Source organism: Durio zibethinus, chromosome 9, assembly GCF_047325235.1.
Source record: "Durio zibethinus cultivar Kanyao isolate XHJ-2024 chromosome 9, ASM4732523v1, whole genome shotgun sequence".
NCBI lineage: Eukaryota > Viridiplantae > Streptophyta > Magnoliopsida > Malvales > Malvaceae > Durio > Durio zibethinus.
In genome coordinates this window covers 25,593,838-25,621,209 of record NC_143170.1, presented here as the reverse complement: position 1 = coordinate 25,621,209, position 27,372 = coordinate 25,593,838, and the positions used below count along the sequence as shown (strand labels likewise).

At 31.0% G+C, this 27,372-nt stretch overlaps 1 protein-coding gene across 6 annotated transcripts; it reads right to left on the bottom strand.

Annotated features, from left to right (window-relative positions):
* Window positions 1-884: 884 nt before the first annotated feature.
* Window positions 885-21,732, bottom strand: LOC111312512 (glycine-rich RNA-binding protein RZ1A-like). 6 transcript variants are annotated; one of them, XR_016345220.1, is made up of 6 exons: window positions 21,144-21,732; window positions 4,662-4,780; window positions 3,588-4,132; window positions 2,704-2,901; window positions 1,256-1,454; window positions 885-1,181 (listed from the first exon to the last, which is right to left on the bottom strand). XR_016345220.1 is itself a non-coding variant. In XM_089765959.1 (4 exons), exons 1-3 carry the CDS (start codon window positions 21,262-21,264, stop codon window positions 3,602-3,604), a joined length of 771 nt encoding a protein of 256 aa, XP_089622085.1. In that variant the 5' UTR covers window positions 21,265-21,732; the 3' UTR covers window positions 885-1,181; window positions 3,588-3,601. The 6 variants fall into 6 exon arrangements, 5 of the variants coding, with proteins under 5 accessions (XP_089622085.1, XP_089622083.1, XP_089622084.1 ...); XM_089765959.1 differs by lacking the exons at window positions 1,256-1,454; window positions 2,704-2,901; XM_089765957.1 differs by lacking the exons at window positions 885-1,181; window positions 2,704-2,901 and having other exon boundaries at window positions 1,188-1,454.
* Between the last annotated feature and the right edge of the window lie 5,640 nt (window positions 21,733-27,372).

Genomic DNA, 27,372 nt, shown 5'->3' with positions numbered 1-27,372 from the left:
ATTTGTTGTTTGTAACAGTTTATAACTAAGCAGATCATGTGTAACACCTAGCTATGCTGGTCAAGATCAAGTGAACTTTATCTGGTTAGAGTACTTCTCTCACTGATAAATAAAAAATAATATCATAAATAATCATAAAATATAATAAACATTTAATATAATACTTAAATTTTAAAAATTTTTAATATAATATTTAAGTTACAAATTTATTAATTAATATGATATTTAAAAAATTATTCATCAACCATATATCATCATTGATAGCTAACAATGTTAAAAATTAATATTATATTAATTAACAAATTTATAATTTAAATATTACACTAAACATTTTTAAAATTTAATATTATATTAAACATTTTACTATAATCCACATATCATACCTAACACTAAGCCTTACAAAATGAAAAACCTGTTCTTTTGTGTTAAAAGCACACTCCTACGACCTCCACAGCATAAGCTGCGCAAACTCTTTCTCTGTTAAGTGCAGCAGTGTTCCATTATTCCATTATTCATCACCCAGTCTTCTTGAATTGAATAATTCATTTCATTTGACAAAAGTTGGCAGAGGTTTGTAAAGATGACATTTATGAAATACGCCAACATCATTTAATCTTGACAAAATCAAATTATCAAGGAAAATTATATATACACAAATATGTATGCCATATAGATTTATGCAAATGTTAAATGTTGAAAGAGTTTAAGCATAAGCAAGAATGTTTGAAGAATTTGGAAGTGATTTTGCCAAACAATTTCAATTTTGTGTGACTCCTCTTACTAGCAAAAAGCTATTGGACCTACACTTCAAGACACACTTAGGGCAACCAAAAGCAAATTCTGGTAGAATCAGACTAAACCCAAAGCAATAGCAGCCTAAAAAATTAGTGGCAAAACCAAAAATTATACTCATATATTAAATCAAATGCAAGTTTGAAGGGTTAACGTGTCTTCCACGGCATCCTCACCTTAAAGGCTATAACACGACTCAAGACAAAATAATGAATGATAAATCTCATTCTATAAATACCCTCCAAAGATTCATTGCTCGTGTCTTCCACAAGCATCCGTTCTCAATTTCTTCTTCCCCTTCACATTCTTTTAACTTTTCCAATTCATGCATATGGCATCAACTGCTCACCAACCATCGTCACCCAATGATGTAGAAAACTTCTTCAGAACTGTGGATTATTGTAAGAAAAGTCACTACCAAGAACCTGGAGATGATGATGAGTTCACATCTACTGAAACAAACCTCAGGGAACACTTGAAAGAAATGCTGGCAAGTAATAGTTTTGCAGGGCTAGTAGCAGAGGCCTGTAGTAAAGCAACGAGACTCGAACGAACAAAGAGACGAAAATGGGAGGCAGAGTACAATTAGATGGTGAAAAGACAGAGAAACAGCAGCTGCCAAATCAGTTGGGCGGTAACTTGGAATTCTGGCTATTTTATGCCTGTATTTGAAGAAGATTCAAGTCTACAATATAAATGTCTTGGGACAAAAGCACCCAGCTACTTATATATAACAATGAAATGTCATGCAGGTGAAAAAGGTTGGTTACTACCAGGGTAGAGAATGCTAGCTTCTTTATTTTCCAGGATTAAAAATGCATGGAAGAGAAAAAATAAATGGGAGGGACTGTTGGCTTTGATGTATGTACTCACAATTTCAGTCTTCACAGCATAAACTAATGTCACATCCAATTTTTCAATTATCTATCTAAATATTTAAAACGAATCCTAATTTCTTAACATTATGACAAGTACATAGCTTGAGCTTTGCAGAGAAGCCATTCAGGTCCTACTACTATTTATAGAAAAAAGGCCAGCTGGACCAATCACTTTGGATCCTAAAGAAAAGCTAAATGCTACATATGCATGCCTATATTAACATAACTAACATCTGGCAACCAAGAAGAAGATGAAGAGTACATATAGCATCTTCCTCATCTAACTTGAATACAAGAACTTGAAATTTTCTATTGCTTTCTATGTATCCCTTTGATGGGATATTAAAATTAATATCCATTTACACATAATATACAGTGATTCAAATTAATTATCATTATTCATACCAATCAAACAAGCAGGCCCTATCACAAAAGCAAGCATGTAAGCAAAATCTAAAAAACAAACTCAACAAACAATTCAAGCATGTAGGCAGCAATGCAGGTAAACCACAAAAATATTCTATCGTGCCTATAAACAAAATCCAAAAAACAAACTCAACAAACAATTCAAGCATGCAAGCAGCAATACAGGTAAATCACAAAACTATTCCATCATGCCTATAGTGCACTCCAATAATTAAAGGACGAAGGGTCAAGACTTCCAAGTTGAAGTTGGAAAAAAGAAAACAACAAATCAAGAACTAGGAGAAGAACCGAAAAGCAGTTTCCTTTCGGTGATATTTCAGAAAGAGCTAAGGTAGCATCAATCTCCTACATGGCCAGAGGCAGACCAACCCTCAAAGTTGAAGAGTTTGGAAAATAGGAACCAAAAACGTCTTGCAAAGCACAATCTGAGCTGAAAGAACTATATTAACCACTTTTCTGAATTTTAGCCAAAAAGATCATGACACTACAGCCCAATACACAAATAAGGCAAGAACAGCAATCTGCACCCAGACAGAGCAACACAGTATAGACTCAAGGGAACGAAATAATACAAGTTGCTGAACTCATCAAAGAGCTTCCAAACAACCTGCCATGTGTTTAGAGGAAATGGAACTCTTCCATCAGTGCGCCATGAAGAACATGGGGTGTCCTTATATTCAGTTAGTATGCAGAACCCTTGTTTCGCCCAAAAAAACTCACAATTTTAAAGTTTATAAAACCATGGCCAATTTGCAACAAAGAAACCCAATCAAGTATCCATAAAGGCCAGAAACAGCCAAGCATCCTGCCAAAAGGTCAACAGTATTAATACTGCACAAAAAGAACTAGCATAGAGCAAAGCAATATGTAAGAAAAATAAATTACCCGCTTGACTCCTGTTTATTTCTTAACATACTGAAAACAGGGCAGCCAAATTGGGCATTTACTTAAAAGAATGATTCAACTCCTCAAGTGAGAAGCAAAAACCCAAATGGTGGGCCCCTCCCATCATCCTTCCATATACCCATGCAAAGACCAAACCATCTTCCATAATTGGGCATTCAAAAAAGTCAATGAGAAGTCTGACAGAAGTAATGGCAATTGCTGTTGACAATGCATGAGTCACAAAAAATGGAGCATTCAGAGAGCACAAGACCATGTTTGAAAGAGCATTTCAAGAAAGCACAAGATTCCATTGGACCAAAACATCGAACACAGCATTTTAGGAACACATAAATAGTCGTAGATTCATGCCACGTTTCATTCTTCAAAGGACTGAACTATTATATTGTTCCACCCCAACAATGAAGAAATCACATCCAGCAAAAAAAAAAAAAAAATCATCGAGAGCATAAAAGCAGCAATCCTAGTTCGTCAGCCGCAATCAAAATACACTTCCATCAGTACAACGATACTCATAAGTTTAAATTCAAAATAGAAAAAGAAGAAGAAAGTAGCAAGCAAAATGAATACAAGTAAATTACGCATTACCACGCACAATCATCTTATCCAGAACGAGGACCTCCAGTTCCACGACGTTCATACGGTCCAGAACGATCACGATTGTATCTATCACTTCCAAGCCCCCCGCGAATACCTGCATCCCTGCTGCGCCCACCAAATCGATCTCCATTCCGATCAGGACCGTAACGACCACTGCCACTGCCACCACCACCACCTCCACCATAATGATCGCCCCTACCACCATACTTGCCCCCCCTACCCCCGTCACCAGGACACTCCCTAGCAAAGTGTCCAGGTTTCCCACACTTATAACACTCACCACCATTAGGTCGATGCCCACTATCATACCCCCTGTTACGATCACGGTCATGATCACGTCCACGATCACGGTTATGATCACCATCATAATCTCTCCCTGACCCTTGATGAGGCTTAGCTCTATCAACAGTTATATTCCGCCCATCCAAATCCATTCCGTTCATTGCTTCAATAGCTTCTTCCATTGCCATTTTATCATCAAAAGTAACAAATCCAAATCCACGAGAACGGCCAGAAAACTTGTCAACAGCAACCTGAATCAAATGAAAGTTCAGTCAAATCTTTTTCATGATTAATTAAAAAATAATAAAATATAGTTAGAAGTGCAGGCCAGAACCAGAAAAATTAATGCCATAACGCATTAAAAGACAGTAAAGTTCCATAATAGTTTATCAGTTATAATGCTTATAACAAACAGGGCTATCACAATTACTAGTTTTGTTCCATAAAACAAATAATTTTCATCAAAGTATTTAAATCTTTCAGGTTTTGCATTGCCTTCACTCTAAATTGGAGAATAAATTGACACCTGGAGGTAGAAGAATAATTTTCGAAAGGGAGATAGGTCACGCATTCAAGGACAGGAGGTGGCAGAATGGAAGTGAAAACAAAGACACTGAAAAAGCTTACGAACTAATGAAAACTATTATCTTGTGTAAAAGATAGGATGAAAGAAACAAAATGTCTTGACCAGGATCAAATTCGATAACGCACAATTATGAAGTCAAGTATTTAAAGAAAAAAATGAATAAGATAAGAGATTTCAGGAAAAGAGAGTTTTACCTTAGCCTCAAGAAGATTCCCAAACTTTTCAAATGCATCTTTTAGGTCCCTATCTGACGTTGTCCATGAAAGGTTACCAATAAAACAGCGGTATTCTACGTCTTCTGGCATACTGTAAGCTGCATTTTTTCAGCAAATAAACATCAACACAAAAATATCCAATAGCACATGCATGTTATATCAATGTGAGACATCTTCTTGGAATAAACAGGCGATCACCTCACAAGATCAGCAAGGCAACATGATAAAAAAAAAATAAGGATCGAGTACAAAGAATTCGAAGTCCAAGCAACCAAAAGAATAAGAAGCAGCTTATGTCTATTAAAACTTCTATGACCATAAGGAATTCATTTTCTTGCATTCACAGCATCTTTTATTTGGAAAGATCATAACCCAATAGATGGAAAAACACTCCATATTAATAAATGCCACACCACACATTCAAAAGCAATCACTTATGAGAAATAAAAATGGTTAAAGGTACCAACTTTTTGGGTAATAAAAGAATTAAATGAATGACATGTAAAAAATCACTTCATTGCATTCAATTAACCAAGTTCAAAATAGAAAACATCAGGCACTGCTTGGTTGTTCCCTTTTTGCTTCCACAAGTGTTGCTAAAAAGGGAAAAGCAAACAATGAAAAAACAAATCATATTTGATTGAAAAAGAGCAAATAATTAAATCCAACACATTCAATTATGATTGCTCGACATTAAAGTAAAAAAAAAAATGCCTTTAGCTGTTTTAGAAATTTTAGTTTTCACTTTTCAACCATTCAAAAAGTATTATTAATATTTGTTTTTGTATATATAAAGGCACTTCTTGTGTTTTGCTTCCAATACCATTTTGCTTCTGCTAGCAGAACTAACAAAAAAACAAGCTTGGCCTACAATTGCCACAAATCTCCACTCTACATTAATCACTGAAATTAAGATAGCCCTATATACATATCCAGAAATAAATTTTTTTTTTTAAATCCCCTTTCTTACTTACCAACGTAATCCAAACTATATTATCAATCATGTGAATGCAATTGTGCAACATCTCAATCAATCGATTTAGCTAACTGTACACATTCAAATTCAAAATTCAAAATTCAAAATCGGTTTTCACAAAACCCTAAAAGAAAAGAGTCAGCAACAAATATGTTTATATAGCTTATTCGAAAATAATTCCAAATTTTACTTAAAAAGCCGATAATTAAACACTTCACATCAGCAAACCGATTGAAAATGACAGATTGCATTTAAAAACAGTACAAAAAAATTCAATTAGTCAGATCTGAAGCCAACAAGCAATTAAGCAAAACCAAATCGATAAAAAAAACAATATTGCAGAAAAGAAGCAGATTTAATGGAAATATTAGGGATTGAGAATAGAGAGAGAATTAGCGTACCAAAGAAGCAGAGGCGAAGGAGAAGTAAACTTCAAAAGAATTGTTAAGTTTGCTCTGTTTCGAAGGAAACTTAAAATATTAACTGTGGATGGAGAGTGAGAGTGAGAGAAAGAGAGAGAATCGGCAGCGGAGTCGGTGGTGTAAGTCTAGGCGGTGTCAAAATCTTGTTTTGGTTCCGAGAAATATTCATATGAGGCTAGTTCTATGATAGTGATACTAACCCCATACCATATATGTATATAAACGGATACAAGGAAATGCATTACAAGGGATTTGCATTTCTTTCATAAGTCCCGATATTATGTAAAAATTTAAAATTTAATCTCTATATTATAATTTAATTAAATATAATTATCTTTTTTTTTAATTTGATAATTTTAATTCAATCACTAGTTTCATTAATTTTTAATTTTTAAAATATTAATGTGGTTGTTGACTTTATTAATATAACATTAACTTACTGACGTAACAATTGAAATTAATGACATCAATTGTTAAATTATGCTAATGATTTTTATACTCATACTAAATTTAAAATTTAATCTTTATATTTATACGAAATTTAAATTTTAGTTTTTATACTTGCACAAAATTTGAAATACAATTCTTCTAATACAAAAAATATTTTAAATATTTAAAAATTTTCTAGCTTTTTAAAATATTAATATTTAAAAATTACCACAATGTTTTCTCATAATATTTAATCATAATATTGAAATTTTTAACATAATAATTTGTCATAATTTTAATATATTATCATTAAATCTTTCACAATTTTTTGTCACTCATTTAAAATACTGTTATTAATTTTATCACTATTTCTTGTTAAATTCTATCATAAAATATAAATCTATTACTAATTTTATTATACTTTTCTATCACAATTTTAATATATTGTGGCCATATAAAAAAAAATCTTAAACCAATATATTAAAAATCTATCCCAAATTTATCACATATGATACAAATCTGTTACTATTTAATTTTAATAAAAATATTTTTTTGTTAATTTATTAAATAAATTATAATTATAATTATATCTCATAAGAGTAAAATTATCCATTAAACAATGTTTATATTTATTTAAATTAAACTCTATTTAAATGATTTTGTATAATCAAATCTAGGTTTAAGATTCTAAATACATTAAAGTAATTCACTAAACTTAATGTGTATTACTTTTAAAATTAATCTCATTATTTACTTTAACATAATTATTTAGATAAGTTCTTTTTTTTTTGCTAAGACACAAAAGATTGAAAGTTTTCATTGTGATATATGATATTAATGTTTCAATTTATCAAATAAATCATTTCTTTCTTTTGTTTTTTAAAGATTCAAAGTTCGTAATTCAAATTAATAGGACTTTGTCCCTCGTAAAAATCTAAGTTTGATTCTTTTATTTTGTTTAATTGGATAGAATGGTCATTTCATTCATGTTTTATATCGAATTCATTATAAATGCAACTCTATTCAATAGTTCAGTTCATTATAAAATTTGTTATATAATATATTTAAACTAATTAAAATAATATTAACTTTGACATATTAATTTAAATTATTAATATTATAATTAATTAATATAAATTATAATAATATTATTATTAATACAATATTATTAATAATATTATTAATAAGATATTATTAATAATTAATTTTATATAATAAAAACCAATATATTTCAAAAAATATTTTCGAATTAGAAGAACTAAAATTTTTTAAAATTTAATATTTTTAAAAAGCTAAAAAATTCATAATATATTTTATATTAAAGGGATTATATTTCAAATTTCATATGAATACAAAGACTAAATTTCAAATTTTATGTGACTATAAGACTAAATTTCAAATTTTATATGATTATAAGGACTATTTACATAATTTAATAACTGATTTTATCCATTTAAGTTGTCATGTCATTAAGTTAATGCCATATCAGTAAAGTCAACCTCCATGTCATCAAGTCAACGATCATGTTAGTATTTTTAACAATAAAAAATTAATGAAGCTAGTAATTGGACTAAGATTATAAAATTAGAATAGTACGAGAACTAAATTTATATGAATTATAGTACAAGAATTAAATTTTAAATTTTCGCAAAGTATAAAAACCTCAAACATAATTTGACTATTCTTTTATGTACCAACTAGTTTGCTTCGTAGAATGAAATAAAAAAATGAAATGAAATAAGAATTATATGAAAATAGAATAAGGTAGAATAAGTATTATGAATTTTGGTTTGTAAAATAAACACATATTTATGTTCACCTATCCATATGTAGCCCATCTCAGTTTCTTATAATTCATCCAAACAAACATAAAATTATCATACTTTTATGGACCTTTTCATTCTTCTCTAATCCACTCAAACATACACATCTATAAAGGATATCTCAATATCCAAAAGGCTTCTGAGGTGTTTACCATATAAAATCTTACAACTCTTATATATATATATATATATATATTTTATACCTAATTTTATAGAGACTTTCACTATTTATAGGCATACAAATTTGTTTATCAAGAATTTATTTTCTCTTAGAATTTTTCTCTTGCAAATCTTTGTATCTATCAAGCAATATCTAACTAATCCTATCTTAAATAAATCTCTATCCAAATCTCTTATAAGATTTAAGTTAATCCCAACACTCTTGTTATTTTATCTCCAATGAAGTTTTCAATGATGGACATGTGGTGACAGCAAACTTTTCTCTCCTTAACTAGGATAAGATTGAAATTAAGTAAAAATATAAGAGCAAAATGGTTAAAAAATATTGATGCTTATTATGTGAAGCACAAAATAGCTACTTTAAGGTATACGCTTGAAATGATTTTTCATTATTTTGAGGAATAATCATTGAATGTCTATTCCATTAAAAAATAATTCCATGAACCAAACCTTAGCTTAGCTATTCGTCATTGAACAAGGAGGAATGGAATTGCCATTCACCCTAACCAAAGAGACTGTAAACTTCTTTTAAAAGTATTCTTTCATTTGTAAAGAATTGTTAGTGGCATCAATTGAGTTTTGATATATTTGGATTCAATGATATAATAAAAAGATAAATTAATTGATTAATCAACATAATTTGATTTTTTTTATTGGCAAAAAAAAAAGCATAATAAAAATCATAACTTTTGACCAAGATTTCTATAAATAAAATAAGTGAAAGATCATTTTACCATATTAAACACAACAAGAATTTAGATTACATCATATTTAGATGTTGTTTGATAAATTGAACAAATTTAACTTTGAAAATTAAGTATTGAATTTTTAGTTTTGAAAATTTTAAATATTGAATTTATGATATAAAAATTGTTTGATATGCTAGTGAAAATTAAATATTAAGAAAAAAATTTTATTAATCTTTTATAAAAAGAGATATTATTTTATAATTATTTTTAATTGATAAAAGTTAAAAAAGAAATAGTAAAATGTTAAAACGAAAAATATGGAATTAATGCAATTAGATAGCATTTTTTCTTTAAATAAAATTGAATTAACACATTAAGTAGTTAAAATCTACTTAGCATTTTCAATATTATTTCATTGAAAATCTTCAATTAAGTGGCTTTTAAAAGTAGTTTATCAAATGCATTGAAAATATAAAATCATCTAAAATTTTAATGATTTATCAAACACGTTTTTTTTTTTTGGCGACATCACATTTCATTCTTTGAAAATAGTAGAAATCTTTTATTCACTATTTTTTTCGTAAAATATACAAATTTTTCACTCATTAATAAGTATTTAGATGTTTGATTTAGTTAGCACAAAATGAAATCAAATAAAAATTTTATGACATCTTATGACTATTTGATTAACTCTCTAGTAGATCATAAATGGTGGCAATAAACCTAAAAAAAGGAGAACATGTAAAAGTTACTAAACAAAAACCTAAAATAACTGACATTTGCATCATGTCTTGACATTATGTTCTTTTATACTATGACTTTTCATTTTATATCAAGTGAAACACTAAGAACATTTTTTGCTATTTAAATCATTTTCCATTAATCTATCAACAATTTCTAGATAAATATAAATTTGTAAGCTCTTAGCCCATGTGTAGAGTATACAATTATTGATAGAATAAAATGATCATATAGGATAATTAAAACTTCTAAAAAAATTATTTTTAATCTTATAAGATTATATAATAGTTCATTATAAATTACATATTTTACTCCTAAAATTCATATTTAAAATTTGACTTAAACATTTAATAAGTTAATAAGTGTCATTATTTAATTGGTTAACCAAAACTTTTTTTTTTAATTTTTTCTTGTTTTCTTTTTTTCCCTACTTTATTTTTTTCCTTCTTTTTTTCTTTATTTTTTCTTTTCTTTTCTTCTCTCTTTTCCTTTTTTTGAATAAATAAAAAATATTGTTTTGATAAAATTTATTTTTTTATTTTTGTTTAAAAGCTAATTTACTTTTTGAAAGTAATCAATTTTTTAATTTTTTTTAATAAAATATGAATTTAACTCTTAACCATAAAACTATTCTAAGCTAAATATTTTTTAGTTAATAATTTTGAATTATTAAATTTAAATAGTATTTTTTAGATGCCAATTTGTAATGCTAGAATTGTTAATCATATTGATCACGACCATCACATCCAACTCAATTTCTAGCATTCTTATTCTTTCTTCCTTTGCTAGGATTAGGCCATCACATAGGGCCCATAATTTAGCTTCAACGCTAATGGCTTTAGGAATGTGTTTGCCCATCCCCTTAATCCATGACCCTTCGTGGTTTCTTATAATTGCCCCAACCCCTGTTTTGCTTAGATTACCCTTCAAAGAGCCATTCATATTAAGTTTAAACTAGCCCTGAGTCGGTGGTTTCCATTGGATAGCAATGTTCGAGGAAAGTAGGACTCTCTTCAATTCACCAGCTAAGGCAGTATATTCAGTAGTATGGTTCTAGGCTAATTCAGTTACTTTTGATTTTAATGGCTTGCCTTAAAAAATGATCTTATTTCTAGTCTTCCAAATTTCCCATACCATAAAGACAAATGTATAACTCCAAGGGGCTTAATTGTCTGCCAACCAAGTTTTATCAGTGGCGTTAAACTTGAGCCATTTTTCCTATGAGTTGTTATTGGTGAAGTTTATTTGAACGGGGTGATGAAATGAAGCCCACCAAGATTTAACAATGGTGCACTTAGCAAGCATATGGGTTAACATTTCCTCATGATCATTACAAAAAGGACATCCTTCCTAAATATTCAACCCTCTTCCCCTAAGAAAGGCTCGTGAGGAGAATTCTCCTAGCATATTCTCACATAAAAAATTTTAGTTTGAAGGGGATTTTTTTCTTCCATATTTAGATTCATCTTATTAGGAATAATGACTCAAATCCTATAAGAGATTTATTTGAAATTAGTCAGATATTGCTTGATGGATAAGAAAACTTACAGAAGAAAAATTCTAAAAGAAAAAAGATTCTCAATAGACAAGTTTGACTTGCAAAAAAAAATTTTTAAAAGGAAAATGAATTTTAATAGGTAAGTTTGTATGGTTATAAATAAGTGAAGTCTTTATAGGGTTAGATATGGAAAAAAGATGTAAAAGAGTTATAGGATTTTATGGGATGATACCCCATAAGAGTATCGAAAATTTATGTTTTAATGGTATATATGTTTATATGATGCATGGAAGTGGATTAGAGGAGATTGAGAGAGTCCACATACGTATGATGAATGGGTACATATGGGTATGTATTTATTTATGTTGAAATGGTGCACATGAGATGTATTTGTTTGGATTAATAATACTTTATAGGACTAGAAAAGATTGAAAGTGTCTTATGAGTATTAATTGTTGAGAGGTTAATGATTGATTTGTATGTTTGTAATTCTCTACAACTAGTAGATCTTATTTTTCATCCGTAGACATAGGTTGATTGGATCAAACAACGTTAAATTATTGTCTCTTATGATTATTTAATTGTTTGATTTTTCTTTCATTGATATGATTAGATTGGGGCCTTTTTACCTAACAAGTGGTATTAAAGCTGTGATAATTTTCAACAAGTGATATCAAAGCATGGTTTGAGACACATGAAAAGGTAAGTCTAGAGAAGCTCGATTTAAAAGAAGAGTTCAAGTTCAAGTTTGAGGATTGATTTACGTGAAGCATGAAGACACACAAGAAAAAATGATTGTGAGATTTTTCATTACAAGTGAAGTCAAGCATGTTTAGCATGAAGACAGATGATTTAATGAAATTTGAGTCAAGGTGAAGATTGTTGGGAATAATAACTCAAATCTTATAAGAGATTTGTTTGAGATTGATCAGATATTGCTTGATGGATAAAAAAACTTGCAAAAAAAGAATACTAAAAGAAAAAAGATTCTCAATAGGTAAGTTTAACTTGCAGGAGAAAAATTTTAAAAGGAAAGAGATTTTTAATAGATAAGTTTGTATGATTATAAATAAGTGAAGTCTCTATAGAGTTAGGTATGAGAAAAAGATGTAAGAGAGTTATAAAATTTTATAAGATAGACACCTCATAAGAGTACTAATAATTTATGTCTTATGAATATGTATATTTGTATGGAGCATGAGAGTGGACTAAAAGAGACTGAGATGATCCACATAAGTATAATGAATGGTACATATAGATATGTATTTTTTTTGTATTGAAAAAGTGCACATGTGATGTGTTTGTTTGGGTCGAGAATACTCTATAAGACTAGAAGATATTGAAAGTGTCTTATGAGTATTGATTGTTGAGAGATTGATGATTTGATTTGTATGTTTATAATTCTCTACAACTAGTGGATTTTGTTTCCCATCCATAGATGTAGGTTGATTGGATCGAACTACGTTAAATTATTATTTCTTATGTGATTGATTGATTATTTAATTTCGTTTTCACTGGTGTGATGGGATTGAGGCTTTTTAGCCTAACACATCTTTCTCTCTTAGTTTTCCCAATATACGTATCTTGATTAAGGGTGATTTTATAAGCACTGTTTAAGCCAAATTCCCCTAACTTGGAAAAGTTCCAGCATACGGAGTCATTTTCACCATCAAGAGAGTTGAAAGGGATACTCTGTATCGTTTGCCAGATCTCTCTAGGAAGATCTAAAAAGCTTAGAAGTTGATTGCCAGAAAAAAAGCCTTTGTTGAACTACTTAACAGTGATGCCTTCATCATCACGATTTAGAAAACTTTCAACCAAGGCCTTAATTTTCCTAAGACCAGTTTAATTGTCATCTCAAAAGCTTTTACGGGCTCCATCGTGGATCGACCACCTTATACCCTTTCTAAAACGTGATGGCAACCTTTTAAAGCTTTTTAAGTGACTGATATGTCAGTAGCCTTTCCTTTATTATTCATGTTAGGTAGATACTTCTCCTTTAGAACCTTAACCCACAGATCATTTTAGTTATTTATCATCCTCCAGCACTGTTTGGTTAGGATAGCTCTATTTCTTGCCCAATTTGACGTCAGGCCATGACCACCTTCATCTTTAGCTTTGGAAACTTCAGTCCAATTCATTATGTGGAGCTTTTTCCTGTTACTTTCTCCACCCATAAAAATCTTCTATTTATTTTATCCAACTCTGAGCAAATGAAGATGAGAAGTGCCTTACATTGCATATGGTAAGTTGAGAGGGCTTCCATAGTGGATTGAATCAACACTAATCTCCCAGCAGGGAATAGGAGACTAGCTTTCCAACCAACAAGCTTGTAATTCACTTTTTCAATGATGAAATCAAAGTCTTGGTTTCTCACTTGTTTGTTGTGTGTGGGAAACCCAAGATATTTTCCAAGTTCATTAGTACTTCTAACGTTAAGGCACTTTTTAATCCAATCTTGATGATTTCTTGTAATGTTTTTTGAGAACACAATTCTCGATTTTTCAAAGTTGACCTTATGACCTTATTCTTCCATAAATAAATCTATGATATTACTGATGGTAATCACAGACTTTTTATTCGTCCTTGAGAACAGTATAACATCATCTGCAAAAAGAAAATAGGAAATATACGACCCCTTCCTCGACATCCTGATTAGATACCACGTTTAGTTTTTCACAAGCATCTTGAATCAAAACATTAAGGTATTCCATGCATAAAATGAATATATACTGGTAAATGAGGTCACCTTGCCTGATTTCTCTTTATTACGTCTGAAGCAATAATCACAACAATACAGAAGTAATAGACAACAATCAATAATCAAAGATGCAGAAAAAATAAAGCACACCAAAATTTACATAAAAAATCTTCAAGTGTAGAGAAAAAAAATTACGGACCACCAGAAAAATTTTCACTATCAAATAATAAGTCTACAAAGTTCTTCTCTAGCTAAAACTAGAGCTAAACAACAACTAGAAAAAATAATTGAAGAAATCTTACCAAATAAGTGACTCAACAAATACACCTTGGATTTGTTCCTAAAGAGCTTCAAACCCGATCTTCACCGTTCAGAATGTAGAACTCTGAATCATAAACCTCCTGACAAGGTTCCAACTCAATCGGATCACGGATTGACTTCCGTTCAACCAACACTCCATTCTCTTTTTTTTTTCTACTTTTCTTGGTTTTTTTTCCTTTCTCTACTTGGTTTTCGACACACACTTAAAATAACCCCACCTCTTTCTTATTAAGTAGCTAGGGCTCTATGTAAAATAAAAGATCAAGGCCTATGGCCTTTACTTGGTCCAAAACCACTTACATGGGGCTGAACCTTATTTTTCTAACAATCTCCCCTTTCAGTCCCATTAGGAGGAGATTAATCACCATAACAGTTTTATTTGAAACTTACCTTGGCCAGGGAACTCATTTCGGTCAAGTTACTGCAAAGCTCAAGCTTTTTCCTAAAAAGTATCTTAGTCAACATATCTGCTATATTCTTATCAGTATGGACTTTTTTTAATAGCATATGATATTTTTCAATCACTGAACGTAATTAATGATATCTAACATCAATGTGCTTTGTTCTAGTATGGTACATTGCATTCTTACGTAAATCTAAAGCACTTTGACTATCACAAAATATCACATACTCTTTCTGATTTAATCCTAATTCAAGAAAAAAATATTTCATCCAAAGTATTTTTTTACATGCTTCGGTTGCTGTAATATACTCAACCTCTGTAGTTGATAAAGCAAACACTTTTACAACTTAGATTGCCAAGATACAGCTCCTCCTATAAAAGTGAACAAATACCCTGAAGTAGATTTTTTACCATCAAGATCGCCTGTCATGTTAGTATCAGTAAACCTTTCTAGAACTGATTGTGAAACTCCATAAGTCAAGCACATTTTTTAGGTACCCTTCAAATATCTAAAAATCTATTTCACTGTTTCTCAGTGAACCTTCCCTAGATTAGAAAGAAATCTGTTCACTACACCAACTGCATGAGTAATGTCAAGCTTTGTACAAATTATAAGATACATTAAAGAATCGACTGCAGAAGAATAAAGAATACTAGACATAGCTAGTTGCTCTTTCTTAGACACTGGACAAGATTTTTTACTTAGATGAAAATGGTTGATAAGTGAACTGCTAACTGATTTAGCATGTTACATGTTGAATCTACCAAGCACTCATTCAACATACTTTTCCTGTGACAACCATAACTTTCTAATTTTTTTATCTTGGATAATATCCATACCAAGAATCTACTTTGCTGGACCTAAATCTTTCATATCAAATGACTTAGACAATTGTTCTTTCAACTTGTAAACTATACTAGCATCTTGTCCTACAATCAACATATCATCAACATATAATAATAGGATAATGAAGTTACCATTAGAGAATTGTTTAACATACACACAAGAATCTGCTGTTGTTCTTTTATAGTTATGACTCACCATAAAAGAATCAAACTTCTTATACTACTGTCACAGAGCTTGTTTTAAGCCATACAAGCTTTTTTTCAATTTGCAAACTAAGTGCTCTTTTTCTTTCACTTCAAAACCCTTAGACTGATTCATATAAATATCCTCCTGCAAATCACCATGTAAAAATGTAGTTTTAACATCAAGTTGCTCAAGCTCAAGATTCAAACTAGCTGCCAATCTCAGTACCACTTAAATAGAACTCATCTTTACAACTGGAGTAAAAATCTCATCAAAATCGATGTCTGGTTTCTGAGAAAAACTTTTTACTATCAATCGAGCTTTGTACCTCACTAGTTTGTCACCATATTTTTTCAACTTGAACACCCATTTATTCTTTAATGGCCTCTTTTCTGTTAGAAGTTTAACAAGATCATAAGTACTATTCTTTTGTAATGACTCTATCTCTTCTTTCATTACTTTTAACCAGTGCTCTCTATCCAGAGTAGCCTATACATCTTGAAAGTTTTTTGGCTCTCTTTCACTGGTAACTAAAATAAAATCTAAACTTGGATACTTGGTAGATGGCATGCGCTCTCTAGTAGATTTCTTAAGCTGAGACTCTACATCACTTGATGTCGAAGGTAGCTCTCCCTACTCAACACTCTCAGATAGAGAGGATTGCTCTCACTACTCAAAACTAATTGTATCTGGCTCATCACCTATTGTGGCTGGCTCATTCATATCTTCAAGTTTTGTTTCTTGCTCATTTTCACCATCTGTGGCTCTTTCTTATGGAATTTTTGTCGGTGTTGAAACATTACACTTAACAGTAACTCGTGTAGTTTTCTCATTTTTCTCAAAGTTTGCTATGTTTTTTTTTCATGAAAGATCATATCTCTGCTTCTAACTATCTTTCTCTTTACTGGATCTCATATCCTGTAGCCAAATTCCTCATCATCATATCCTATAAACACACACTGTGTAGCTTTACTGTCAAGCTTTGATCTCTATTCTTTCGACACATGCATGAATACTTTACACCCAAAAATTTTCAAGTGAGAGTATGAAGTATCTTTTCATGTCCACACTCTTTCTGAAATGTCAAAGCCCAAAGAAACTGATGGTGACCTGTTAAGTAAATAACAAGCTGTGTTGACTGCTTCACCCCAGAATGGCTTTAGTAATTTTATCATCCTCAACGCACATCTGACTTTTTTCACAATGGTGTCTTTCTTTCAGCTAACCATTATGCTACGGTGTTTCAGGTTCTGTCCTCTCATGCCTGATCTCATGCTTTGAGTAATACTTTTCAAAGCCTTTAGATGTGTATTCCTCACCATTATCAGTTCGAATACACTTCAAGGGTAACCCTGTCATCTTTTCAACTATGACATAAAATTTTTAAAAATACTGTAGTACCTAACTTTTGTATTTCAACATATACACTCAAGTCTTACATGAAACATCATCAATAAAAGTAACAAAATATCTGCTACCACCTAATGACTTAACCTCAATGGGATCACATATGTCAGAATAAATTAATTCCAATCTATTTTCTCTTTTCTGAGAACTTTTACGAAAAAAAACTCTATGATGCTTACCAAACAAATAATAATCACATGAATCGAAAGATATACCTTTGGTCAAGGGAATAAGAGACTGTCTTGCCAAAACTTGTAATCTTTTTTCACTCATGTGTGCCAGCCTCCTGTGTCACAAGTTTGTTGAAGCATCATTTTTAACGGTATTTACCTGGTTACCGTTCAATTGCATCCATGTCTTATACATTGTGCAACATAATTTTCTCCTTACAACTACCATGATCTTTTGAAAAGCTTTCACTGTCCATTCTTTTGTTGGTTTTCATATTCTTCCTTATCAAAGATATTAATAGCAAGCAAGTTCATTCTCATATCTGAAATATGTTTAACATCCTTCAAAGTCAACATGCATCCTGTACTAGTTTGTACAATAATATCATCAATCCCAATAATCTACGATACACTTTTATTTTTCATCTTGGTACAACCAAAGTCTCCTGCTTTGTAAGTTGTAAACAACTCTCTATTAGGAACACAATGATATGTCGTTTCTGTGTTAACTATCCATTCAATGTCGGGATCACTAACATGCTTACAATCATCATGTGTACAAATCAAAGTAACTGAATCACTATCTGAATTCACTGCCATAACATTATCATCATTTGAACTCTTATTTTTCTCATCTTTTCGCTCTTGCTTCAAGATTTTACAGTTTCGTTTTATATGACTCGCCTTACCATAATAGAAACACTTTACTTTATCTCTAGACTTGGATTTATGTTTAGATTTACCACGATCTTTTGAGTCCTGACTTCTGTCGATGTTTCTACCCATGTTCTCTGTGACCAGAGCTTGATTTTCAGGGTCTACATTTTTTCACCTCGCTTCTTCATTAAGCATATTGTCCTTTACCATCTCCAATATCACTTTATAATCAGGAGCTAAATTAAGAACAGTCACAACTAGAGTATTTCAACTGTCTGACAATGAACCCAAAAGAAATAACACTTTCATTTCATCATCCATCTTAAGCTCCATAATAATCATCCGATTAAATATATCTTGAAAATCACTCAAGTGTTCTGTAACAGATCGTCCATCCCTGTACTGTAAAGTTATAAGCTTTTTAACAAGCATAACTTTATTCATACCTATTTTTTTCTCATACAATGCTGTAAATTTTTCTCAAACAATGTGAGCATCTAACTCCTGTGCTACATGATGAAACACACTGATATCAATCCATTTTTTGATTGTAGCCAGCGTCTTTCTACCTAGCTTCTTCCAGCTTTCATCTTTCATATTCGCTGGTTTAGTTGAATCACCCAATATTGACTCATATAAATCTTTGCAGTATAGATGATCCTCCATCATAGGCTTTCAAATTGAATAATTTGATGCTGTCAATTTTATCATGAAACCTGTATCACCCTTCATGATCTCAAACAGAATTTACTTCTATCTTAGGTTACTTCTGTGTTGATGTCTCAAAATAACCCTCGCTCTGATACCATTTGTTGCGCCTGAAGCAATAATCACAATAATACAGAAGCAATAGACAACAATCAATAATCAAATATGCAGAAAAAATAAAACACACCAAGATTTACGTGGAAAACCCTCCAGTGTAGAAGAAAAAAATCACAGACCACCAAAAAAATCTTCATTATCAAATAATAGGTCTACAAAGTTCTTCTCTAGCTAAAACTAGAGCTAAACAACAACTAAAAAAAATAATTGAAGAAATCTCACCAAATAAGTGACTCAATAAATACATCATGAATTTGTTTCTAGAGAGCTTCAAACTCGATCTTCACCGTTCAGAATGTAGAACTCTGAATCATAAACCTCCTGACAAGGTTCCAACTCAATCGGACCATGGATCGACTTCCGTTCAACCAACTCTCCCTTCTCTTTTTTCTCTCTGTTTTTCCTGACTTTTCTTCCTTTATCTACTTGATTTTTGACACACACTCAAAACAACCCCACCTCTTTCTTATTAAGTAGCTAGGGCTCTGTGTAAAATAAAAGATCAAGGCCTATAGCCTTTACTTGGTCTAAAACCATTTACATGGGGCTGGACCACATTTTCTTAACACTCTTGAGGGCTGGAAGCTCTCTAACTTTCCTCCATTAACGACCACTGAGAGCTTTGATGAAGTAATACAATTCATGATCAGTTGGATCCATTCAGGTGGAAATTTGAAAAAGTTAAAGATTTATTTTTTTTATGAAGCCCCACTTTAGGCAATCATAAGCCTTCTCCAGGTCGAGTTTAACAACCATAATACCATGCATTCCTTTATTCTTTTTCATGGAATGGAGAACTTCTTGAACAATCACCACATTGTCAATAGCTTGTCTTCCTGGAATGAAGCTCCCTTGTAGCAATAAGATGAGTTTACTGAGAAGAGGTTGAAGCCTTTGCGCTATAATCTTTGAAACAATTTTGTAAGTGGTGTTAAGAAGACTAATTGGTCGGTACTGGCTAATCGAAGTAGGAGATTGGCTCTTAAGAATGAGAGTGATAAGCGATTCATTCATTCCCTCTTGCAGTCTTCTCTTCTCGAACACATCTCTAATGGCCTCACAAACTTTTCTTTTAACCTTATCCCAATAATGCTGAAAAAAACCTATCAGGACCAAGGGTTTTGAAAGGTTTAAGGCTCCACAAAGCCCTGCAAATCTACTCCTCCTGAAGAGGGCAAAGAAGCTAGTGGATTTCTTCCTCATTTAAGGTCACCCATTGAGACCATTTTAATCATTATTAATAAACTCCATCACCTTGGAGGTTGAGAACTGAGACGTGAAGTGCTCCATGATAATATCTTTGACCCCTGTGTTGCTATTGATCCAATGCTCATTGGAGTTCGTTAGACCACCGATTTTGTTTCTCTTCTCTTGGTTAAGGTAGAAATATGGAAGAACTTCGTGTTCCTATTCCTATCGATCAACCAATTTATCCTGGATTTCATAGCCTATAAAGTTTCATCATCTTTAAGCACTGCTTGGTACTCACTCATCAATAGTTTTTGGAGGCTCAGAGGAAATCGTTGGGTCTGTTTTCCAGGGTTTTTTCGATACCACTTAATCTAGCCAAGAGTTTTCTTTTTTTGTGGAAGACATTACCAAACTTTTCTCTATTCCAGGCGTTCAAATGCTTAACAAATTCTTCAATGGTTTGATTAAGGGGCAGTGCCGGTGAAGACTAACCACGAACCAAAGTTTGATCAAATTCGGGATGCTCAAGCCACATCCTTTGAAACCTGAAGGGTTTGTTTCCAAAGGAAGGGCTGCAATCTTTAAGGGAAATGAGGACAGGGCAGTGATCAGATCTTATTCTGGGAAGGTGAGTGACCTTAGCCTTGAGGTACAGGAGATTCCAAGCCGGGTTCACAAGCACGTGGTCAATCCGTTCTTGAATGAGGTGTTGAGCACCTCTCATATTAGACCAAGTATATTTTAGACCTTTGAACCCAAAGTCAAACAGATTACAATCGTTAGGCAATAGTGAAGTTTCCTTAATCTAAGACCAGAGACTAGTGCCCCCCTCTTTTGTCTTCAGATGATAAGACTTTATTAAAATCGCCTGCTATTAACCAGGGCAAATCATGATTTGCAGCTACCAATTTAAGGTTTTCCTAGAGTAATTTCCTTTTCTTTAATCTAGGACTGGCATAAATAGCAGAAAATAACCAAGAAGAATTTGAGGACATTACCTTGATTGAGGTATGAATTTCTGTTCAGTGTGGCAGATTTCATACACCAAGACCAGATCAGACCTCCACAGCATCCAAATGCCACCTTGGTATCCGACCGTCTCTGTGTCCTTCCACGCATCAAAAGGGAGTTGGTTAATGATGTGCTTGACGTCTTCTCTTCTCACACGTGTTTCCATTATCACCATGATAAGGGGTTGGTGGAAGTTAGCTAGGTTTTTTGTTGTCCCAATGAAATCTGGGTGGCGTGCCCCACGGCAGTTCCAAAACACAATAGACATGGGATTACTGAGTTGATGGGGGTTTGGATATCTCGAGAATAGATTCATGTTCCATTTCTGGGATAACTCCAAGTCCACCCTCGGTATCACCTCTATTTTGTGAAGCAGGTTCTCTATCCCTTGTATCGCTAGAGAGCTTGCAAAAATTTTAAATTGGTGGGTTGATCTGTCCACCACTAGCTTTATTGCCGAGATCTGAGTGTTCTTGACATGCATCTCCATAGTTCTCTTCTGAAGTAGGACCATGGGAATGTTTGCTGTCCATTGAGTTTTTCCTCGAGCAATCTCCTAAACCGACGAGCTGAGTGGGTTCAGCATTTCTGGGAAATGGGTTGTCTGGTGTAGGAAAACCAAAACAGGTGGGGTATATTAGTAGTGGAGGGGTGGACCACAATTTCACTGTTGGATGTGGTGGGGCCAGTCTCCTTTGTCCTTGGGATTCCCTGGTATCCTTTGTCTCATGGTGAAATTGATCTGTTAGGTCTTCCCTCACGTTGATCTCGCTTAGTGCTTGGCGAAGAGGGTCGTGGTTGTATCCTAGAAAGCCCAAAGGAGAATTTGAAGAAGTTTGGGAGGGGGCCTTGTTGCTTGTCTGTTGTAGCCTTTCTCTCCTCAGTCGTTTGTTAAGGCATATTTTCATGCGTTGGCTTGCGTTCAGCCCTCTGAATTCTGGCCTGTGAAAACGTCGATGATTCCACGGCGTCAACATTAAAGGCAGCTTGATCTTCTCTGGTTGTTCTTGGATGGTATTTTCTGTATGGATGGTATTGTTGCCTTAAGGGTTTTTGCTTAGGCGTAAGGGATTGAAGCCATGTGAATTGTCTTGTCCATCTGCATGTCCACTTGCATGGTGCCACTATTTTTCACGTGAGAGGGATTATCACTTCTTGGAGCTATCTCCAATTTACTGCTCCTTACCACTTCTTCTTTACCTGCCTTGGAACACGATCTTCTAACATCTTGTCACCAATTGTACTCTCCTTACAGGTCCCTTACTTTTATCTACAATCAAATCTTTCTTTTCCTACAACCCCAGATTTGTTTTAAATAGGGGCATAGGCTTTTTGCCTTTCTGTTTGTCACTCATCCTGCCAGGGTTTGCGATTACGCTTTCCTTGATACCTCGTTTCTGAGCCAACTGTGTTTTACCTCCTGTCTCAATATTTTTACCTTGATTGTCTCCCTTTTTTGTGTTAGAGAGACTGAGGTTGTGCTGTATGGTTTGTTGACTGTTGAAACTTTTGGCTTCTGTTTTGTCTTTTTCCTTTGGACCAACATCCACTGTCCATACCCATCATGATCATCTTCGTCCTTTTTTGCATTCATGCTTGATGCAGGAGCTTCTTCTTCCTTGTTGAGGTTGTTTGTAGCAGTAATTAATGGTATTTCAGGACAAAAATCTTTTCTTTGCCCAATTTTCCCACAAACAAAGCACAGCATACCAATCCCCTCGTAAATGATTGCTTGTTTCTTCCCCTTCACCATGACAAAGCTCTTCAAGGGTTTATCCAAGTTAACTTGCAACATAGCCTTGCAAATTTCCCTCTTTCCTTATTCAGGGTGCAACTATTCACTCGTAATAGCATACCAATGTGCTTACCTATCTTGGTTAGGATTCCAATGTCATAATTCTCGATAAGTAGCTCAGGCAGTCTAGACCATACTGCCACCGAGGAGAATGATGCCTCTGAAGCTCTGAAGCTTGGTGACTATTTCCTTATAGCTAGAAAATGAGCTCCCACAAACCATAGCCCCCTTTTAATACCATAATCATAGTCGTCTAAGTTCTGAAATTTGATTAGAAAGTAATCGCATCCTAGGTCAATGGCATAGAATTTGGCTTGTGTCTTCCATATTTGATTTAATTTGAAGACAAGATTCTGGTAGCCAACGTTTCTTCCAAAAACTTTAACTATCAGCATTTTGGCCCATTTGATCCTGATTCTGTTTTTTTCTTCCATGCTGAGCTTGATATTTACATTATCAGTTTCATCTCCATTCTCCTGGTCCATTGGCTCCTCCTCGGAGTCAGTTTCCTCAGGTTCCACATAGTTTTGATCCGTCGCTCCATATGCAGCTTCCAGTAAGGAATCACGATAAGAAATCGTTTTTCTTTGGGTGAGGGTAATAGAGTTTTCTCCCTCACTACTTTCTTTCCCAGTGTGAGAATCTTTGATTTTCTTTGTGCTGCACCGAAGAGCATCTTCTTTTTCACGAGAGAGAGCAAGGTTGTTGTCGAGAGAGTTTGTTTTCATTTTTTCCATATGCAGCTTCCAGTAAGGAATCACGATAAGAAATCGTTTTTCTTTGGGTGAGGGTAATAGAGTTTTCTCCCTCACTACTTTCTTTCCCAGTGTGAGAATCTTTGATTTTCTTTGTGCTGCACCGAAGAGCATCTTCTTTTTCACGAGAGAGAGCAAGGTTGTTGTCCAGAGAGTTTGTTTTCATTTTTTCCCCTTTGGATAAATATTAATAAAAAAAATTAAAAAAAATATTTTTTAAAAGAAAGAAAATGATATATGTAACTTTTATTTGAATAATTAAAATTAATAAAAAAAATGAATTCTAATAATTATTATTTGGATAAAAAAAATGATTCATTATAATAATTTTTTTTAATTATAATCTTTTATTATTTGTGATTTTTGAGCACTTTTGAATCATGATATGTTTGTTATCTTGTTTGACCTTACAATTACTGCTATATCAATATTTTTTAATCAAGTGAAATAGAAAAATATTTTACAAACATGCATTGATAGATTTTGAGTTGATCTGTCATCTCATAAATCCAAAAAATATATCTATTCATATTTAATCATTTATCAAAATCAAATCATCAAAAAATTATAAAAAAATTTTTATATTGGAAGAAATATGTAAAACTTACTCCAAAAAAGATATGATTTTGAAAAAAATTACAAAATAATTGTAATCTGTTTAAGTTTTTTTATTAGATTTTTAGTATTAATAAAAATATGAACATAATAATCTTTTTATAAAAAATAATTTTCAGCTTTATTTTTCTTAACTTTTCCTCTAAATTGGGGTATTAAAAAAATTAGATTTATAAAAGAAACCAAAAGTTATTTGATTTTCACTTTTTTCTCTTTCTTTAAATTAAAAATTTATCCAAATAAGAGAATGTGGTTTTGTTTTCTTAACATTCTTTTACTTTACTTTCCTTCTTCTCTCCTCAATCTAAATACACTATTAAAATTCAATTTAAATGGACAGTGAAATTAAAAATAGTAATAAAATTTACTATAATTATAATTGAAAAAAAAATTTTATAGCTATAATTAAAAAAAATTTAATAAAAATTTTATATTAATTTAATTTCACTAAAATTAACATTTAAATTTAATTAAAAATGTGATAAATTTAATTACATCACATCGAAAATAAAATCTACACGGCTACTAAATTTTAGTTGTAGCTATATTGGCATGAGAAAGAGCCGAAAGGTGAGACTGCTGCATATTTTGATATATCATTTAACTTTAAAAATTATTACTATTATTTTAAAAAAATAAAAAACATGTTTAGAGTCGCTTAATTATCATGTTTGTAATGATAATGTTTGTTCAAAAGAACCATCGATTAAGTTCATACATGTATATCTCTTCAAATTATTGCCTAGGGCCTAGGGCCTTAGCCCAATTGATATCAATTGCATGTTTTTAGCTACCCACCACTAAAAATATCTAACATTACATTCCCTATTTCATCTCATATTCCAATCTTACGACAAAAATTTGGCTTAACATTCAACTAACCACCCATTTCCCCATCATTATAAATTAAAAAAAAATTATTTCATTCATTACAAGTAAAGTTTTTATACTTAATAAATAAAATTAATAAAATAATATATATTTTAAAAGTGTATTTAAAAACAAAAAATTAATTAAAAATTAGCACATAATCAATCCCTTAATCCAACTTGTAAAATTAAAAAATTATATTAATATAATATTAAATACTAGATCAAACTACAAATTTTTTTTTTTTGCTTAAATAAACAAATGTAGAACTAATTCTTAACTCAATTATTTTCTTTCATTATTTTTAGAAAGTAATATTTAATAAATATAAAATTTAAATTCTAACATTTATAATTTTATTATTTTTAAATTAAGATTTTAAAAAAAAAGGCAAATGCAATATTTATTTATTTTTAAGTTTCATATTTGATAGTTGAATTGAAAATTGATGTGATGGGTTGGCAAAAAAACTCCGTAGTTTCAAAAGAGAAAAAAAATGCTAAGAGACATGGTCAAAGTCAAGAAAATGGAAAATGTCTTCATCTCAATTCCCAAAAGAAAGTAGGCTTGGTGAGTTGGATTGGTGGAACGCAAAGATATTTGCAAGAAGTCAATATCCACGGCCAAGAAATTTTCCACCCAACAAAACCTATAGCGGGTCTTTCACTCTTCATTTTTTTAAAAATATATTAAAATTTAATTTTTCATATTTATTTCAATCATAAAAATATTAATATTCTATTTTTATGTTGAAAAGACTTTCTAAATATGTTTTCTAAAACACATTTTGCATTTTTATTTACAATTGTCTATGCTTTGAGGTTTGTAAATATTTTTTTAACTACTTAGATTCATTCTTTTCTTTTAAAACAAAAAGTGTGTAATTAGCAAATAATAATTAGATTAAATTACAAAACTCCCCTTACAAATATGTTGATTTCAAACATCTATATGCTTCTTCAAATTTCTTTTTTTAATGATAAGAGATTTTTATGTTTCGTGTAGTGCATCCTTACTTTGAATTAATTTAAATAAAGTTATTTATTTTTATAGTTTCTCATTATTATTCTTTTTTAAATCTTATAAAAAATTAAATGATTAACAAATATTTAATAATTAATTAATTTATTATTTTTTATAAAATATATATGAATGAGACATGTATCAAATTTTTAATCTCATTTATGAAATTTTTATTGATGTGTATCATAATTTTTCTTAATTTATAACATTTTAAAATCAATACTACCGTTTATAAAGATATTAAATGGGTTTTCTAATCCAAAATTTATTTGCTTCATTCTTCAACCATAATTTACTAAAAACATGTTTAAATCATCTTGAGGAAAAATGTTAAATTTTGGATCAAAACTCACAAAACAATTTCTTATAAAACTTTCATATTCTCAAATTTGATAATTATTAAAAAATCTAAAAAAAAGTTGTATTTTGACTTTAAAATTTAACTTAATTGATTTATGCAATTATCTTTAACGTTGAGAATATTTGAGAAATATCTTCTCTTCAATTATGTTTTTTTTTATTAAAAAATTGTATTTCGAGTAAGTCTCAACAATACAAAAAATATTTTTTTAAGGTTGATATTAATTATTGTTACTTCATTTTTTTTCTATCTCTAATTATTTTTAGAGTGCATTCAGATGAAGAATTTTAAAATTTTGAAATACTAGTATTTTGAAAATGTATCATTTAAAATAATAGAATTTGTAATAGTATTGTTTGAATAATTATTTTTTAAAAATAAATTTTAAATATTAAAATTTGATGAGATAAAAAGTAATTATAATAAATAAATAATGCTATTAGACCTAGAATAAGCAAAATACTAACAAATATTAAATTTGTAAAAATGTATAATAATACTAATAATATGAAAATTAAAAAAATTATAATGAATTTTTATAGTTACAATTGAAGAAAACATAAATTATATAAAAAAGAAAATATATTAAATATTAACTTGTTATTATAAAACCAAAGAATTTAATAAATTTCACTTCTTTAGATAGAATTTGAAAAAAAATTTAAACCTTCTAAAATTCATAATTTAAATTCTAAATTTTATTTTATCAAATAAAAAAAAATTATTTTAAATTAAAAAAAATTTATTAATGAAATCCCTCTTTAAAATTTCACATCCATAAGAAAACAGGTTGAGAA

Excerpts from the sequence above, each read along its gene's own strand:
- LOC111312512 (XM_089765959.1), bottom strand. The coding sequence starts at position 21,264 with ATGCGTGGAAGGACACAGAGACGGTCGGATACCAAGGTGGCATTTGGA. Across the intron at positions 4,781-21,143 it reads AAATTCATACCTCAATCAAG|CTTACAGTATGCCAGAAGAC; the intron begins GTAATGTCCTCA and ends GAAAAAATGCAG. Across the intron at positions 4,133-4,661 it reads GGAATCTTCTTGAGGCTAAG|GTTGCTGTTGACAAGTTTTC; the intron begins GTAAAACTCTCT and ends CATTTGATTCAG.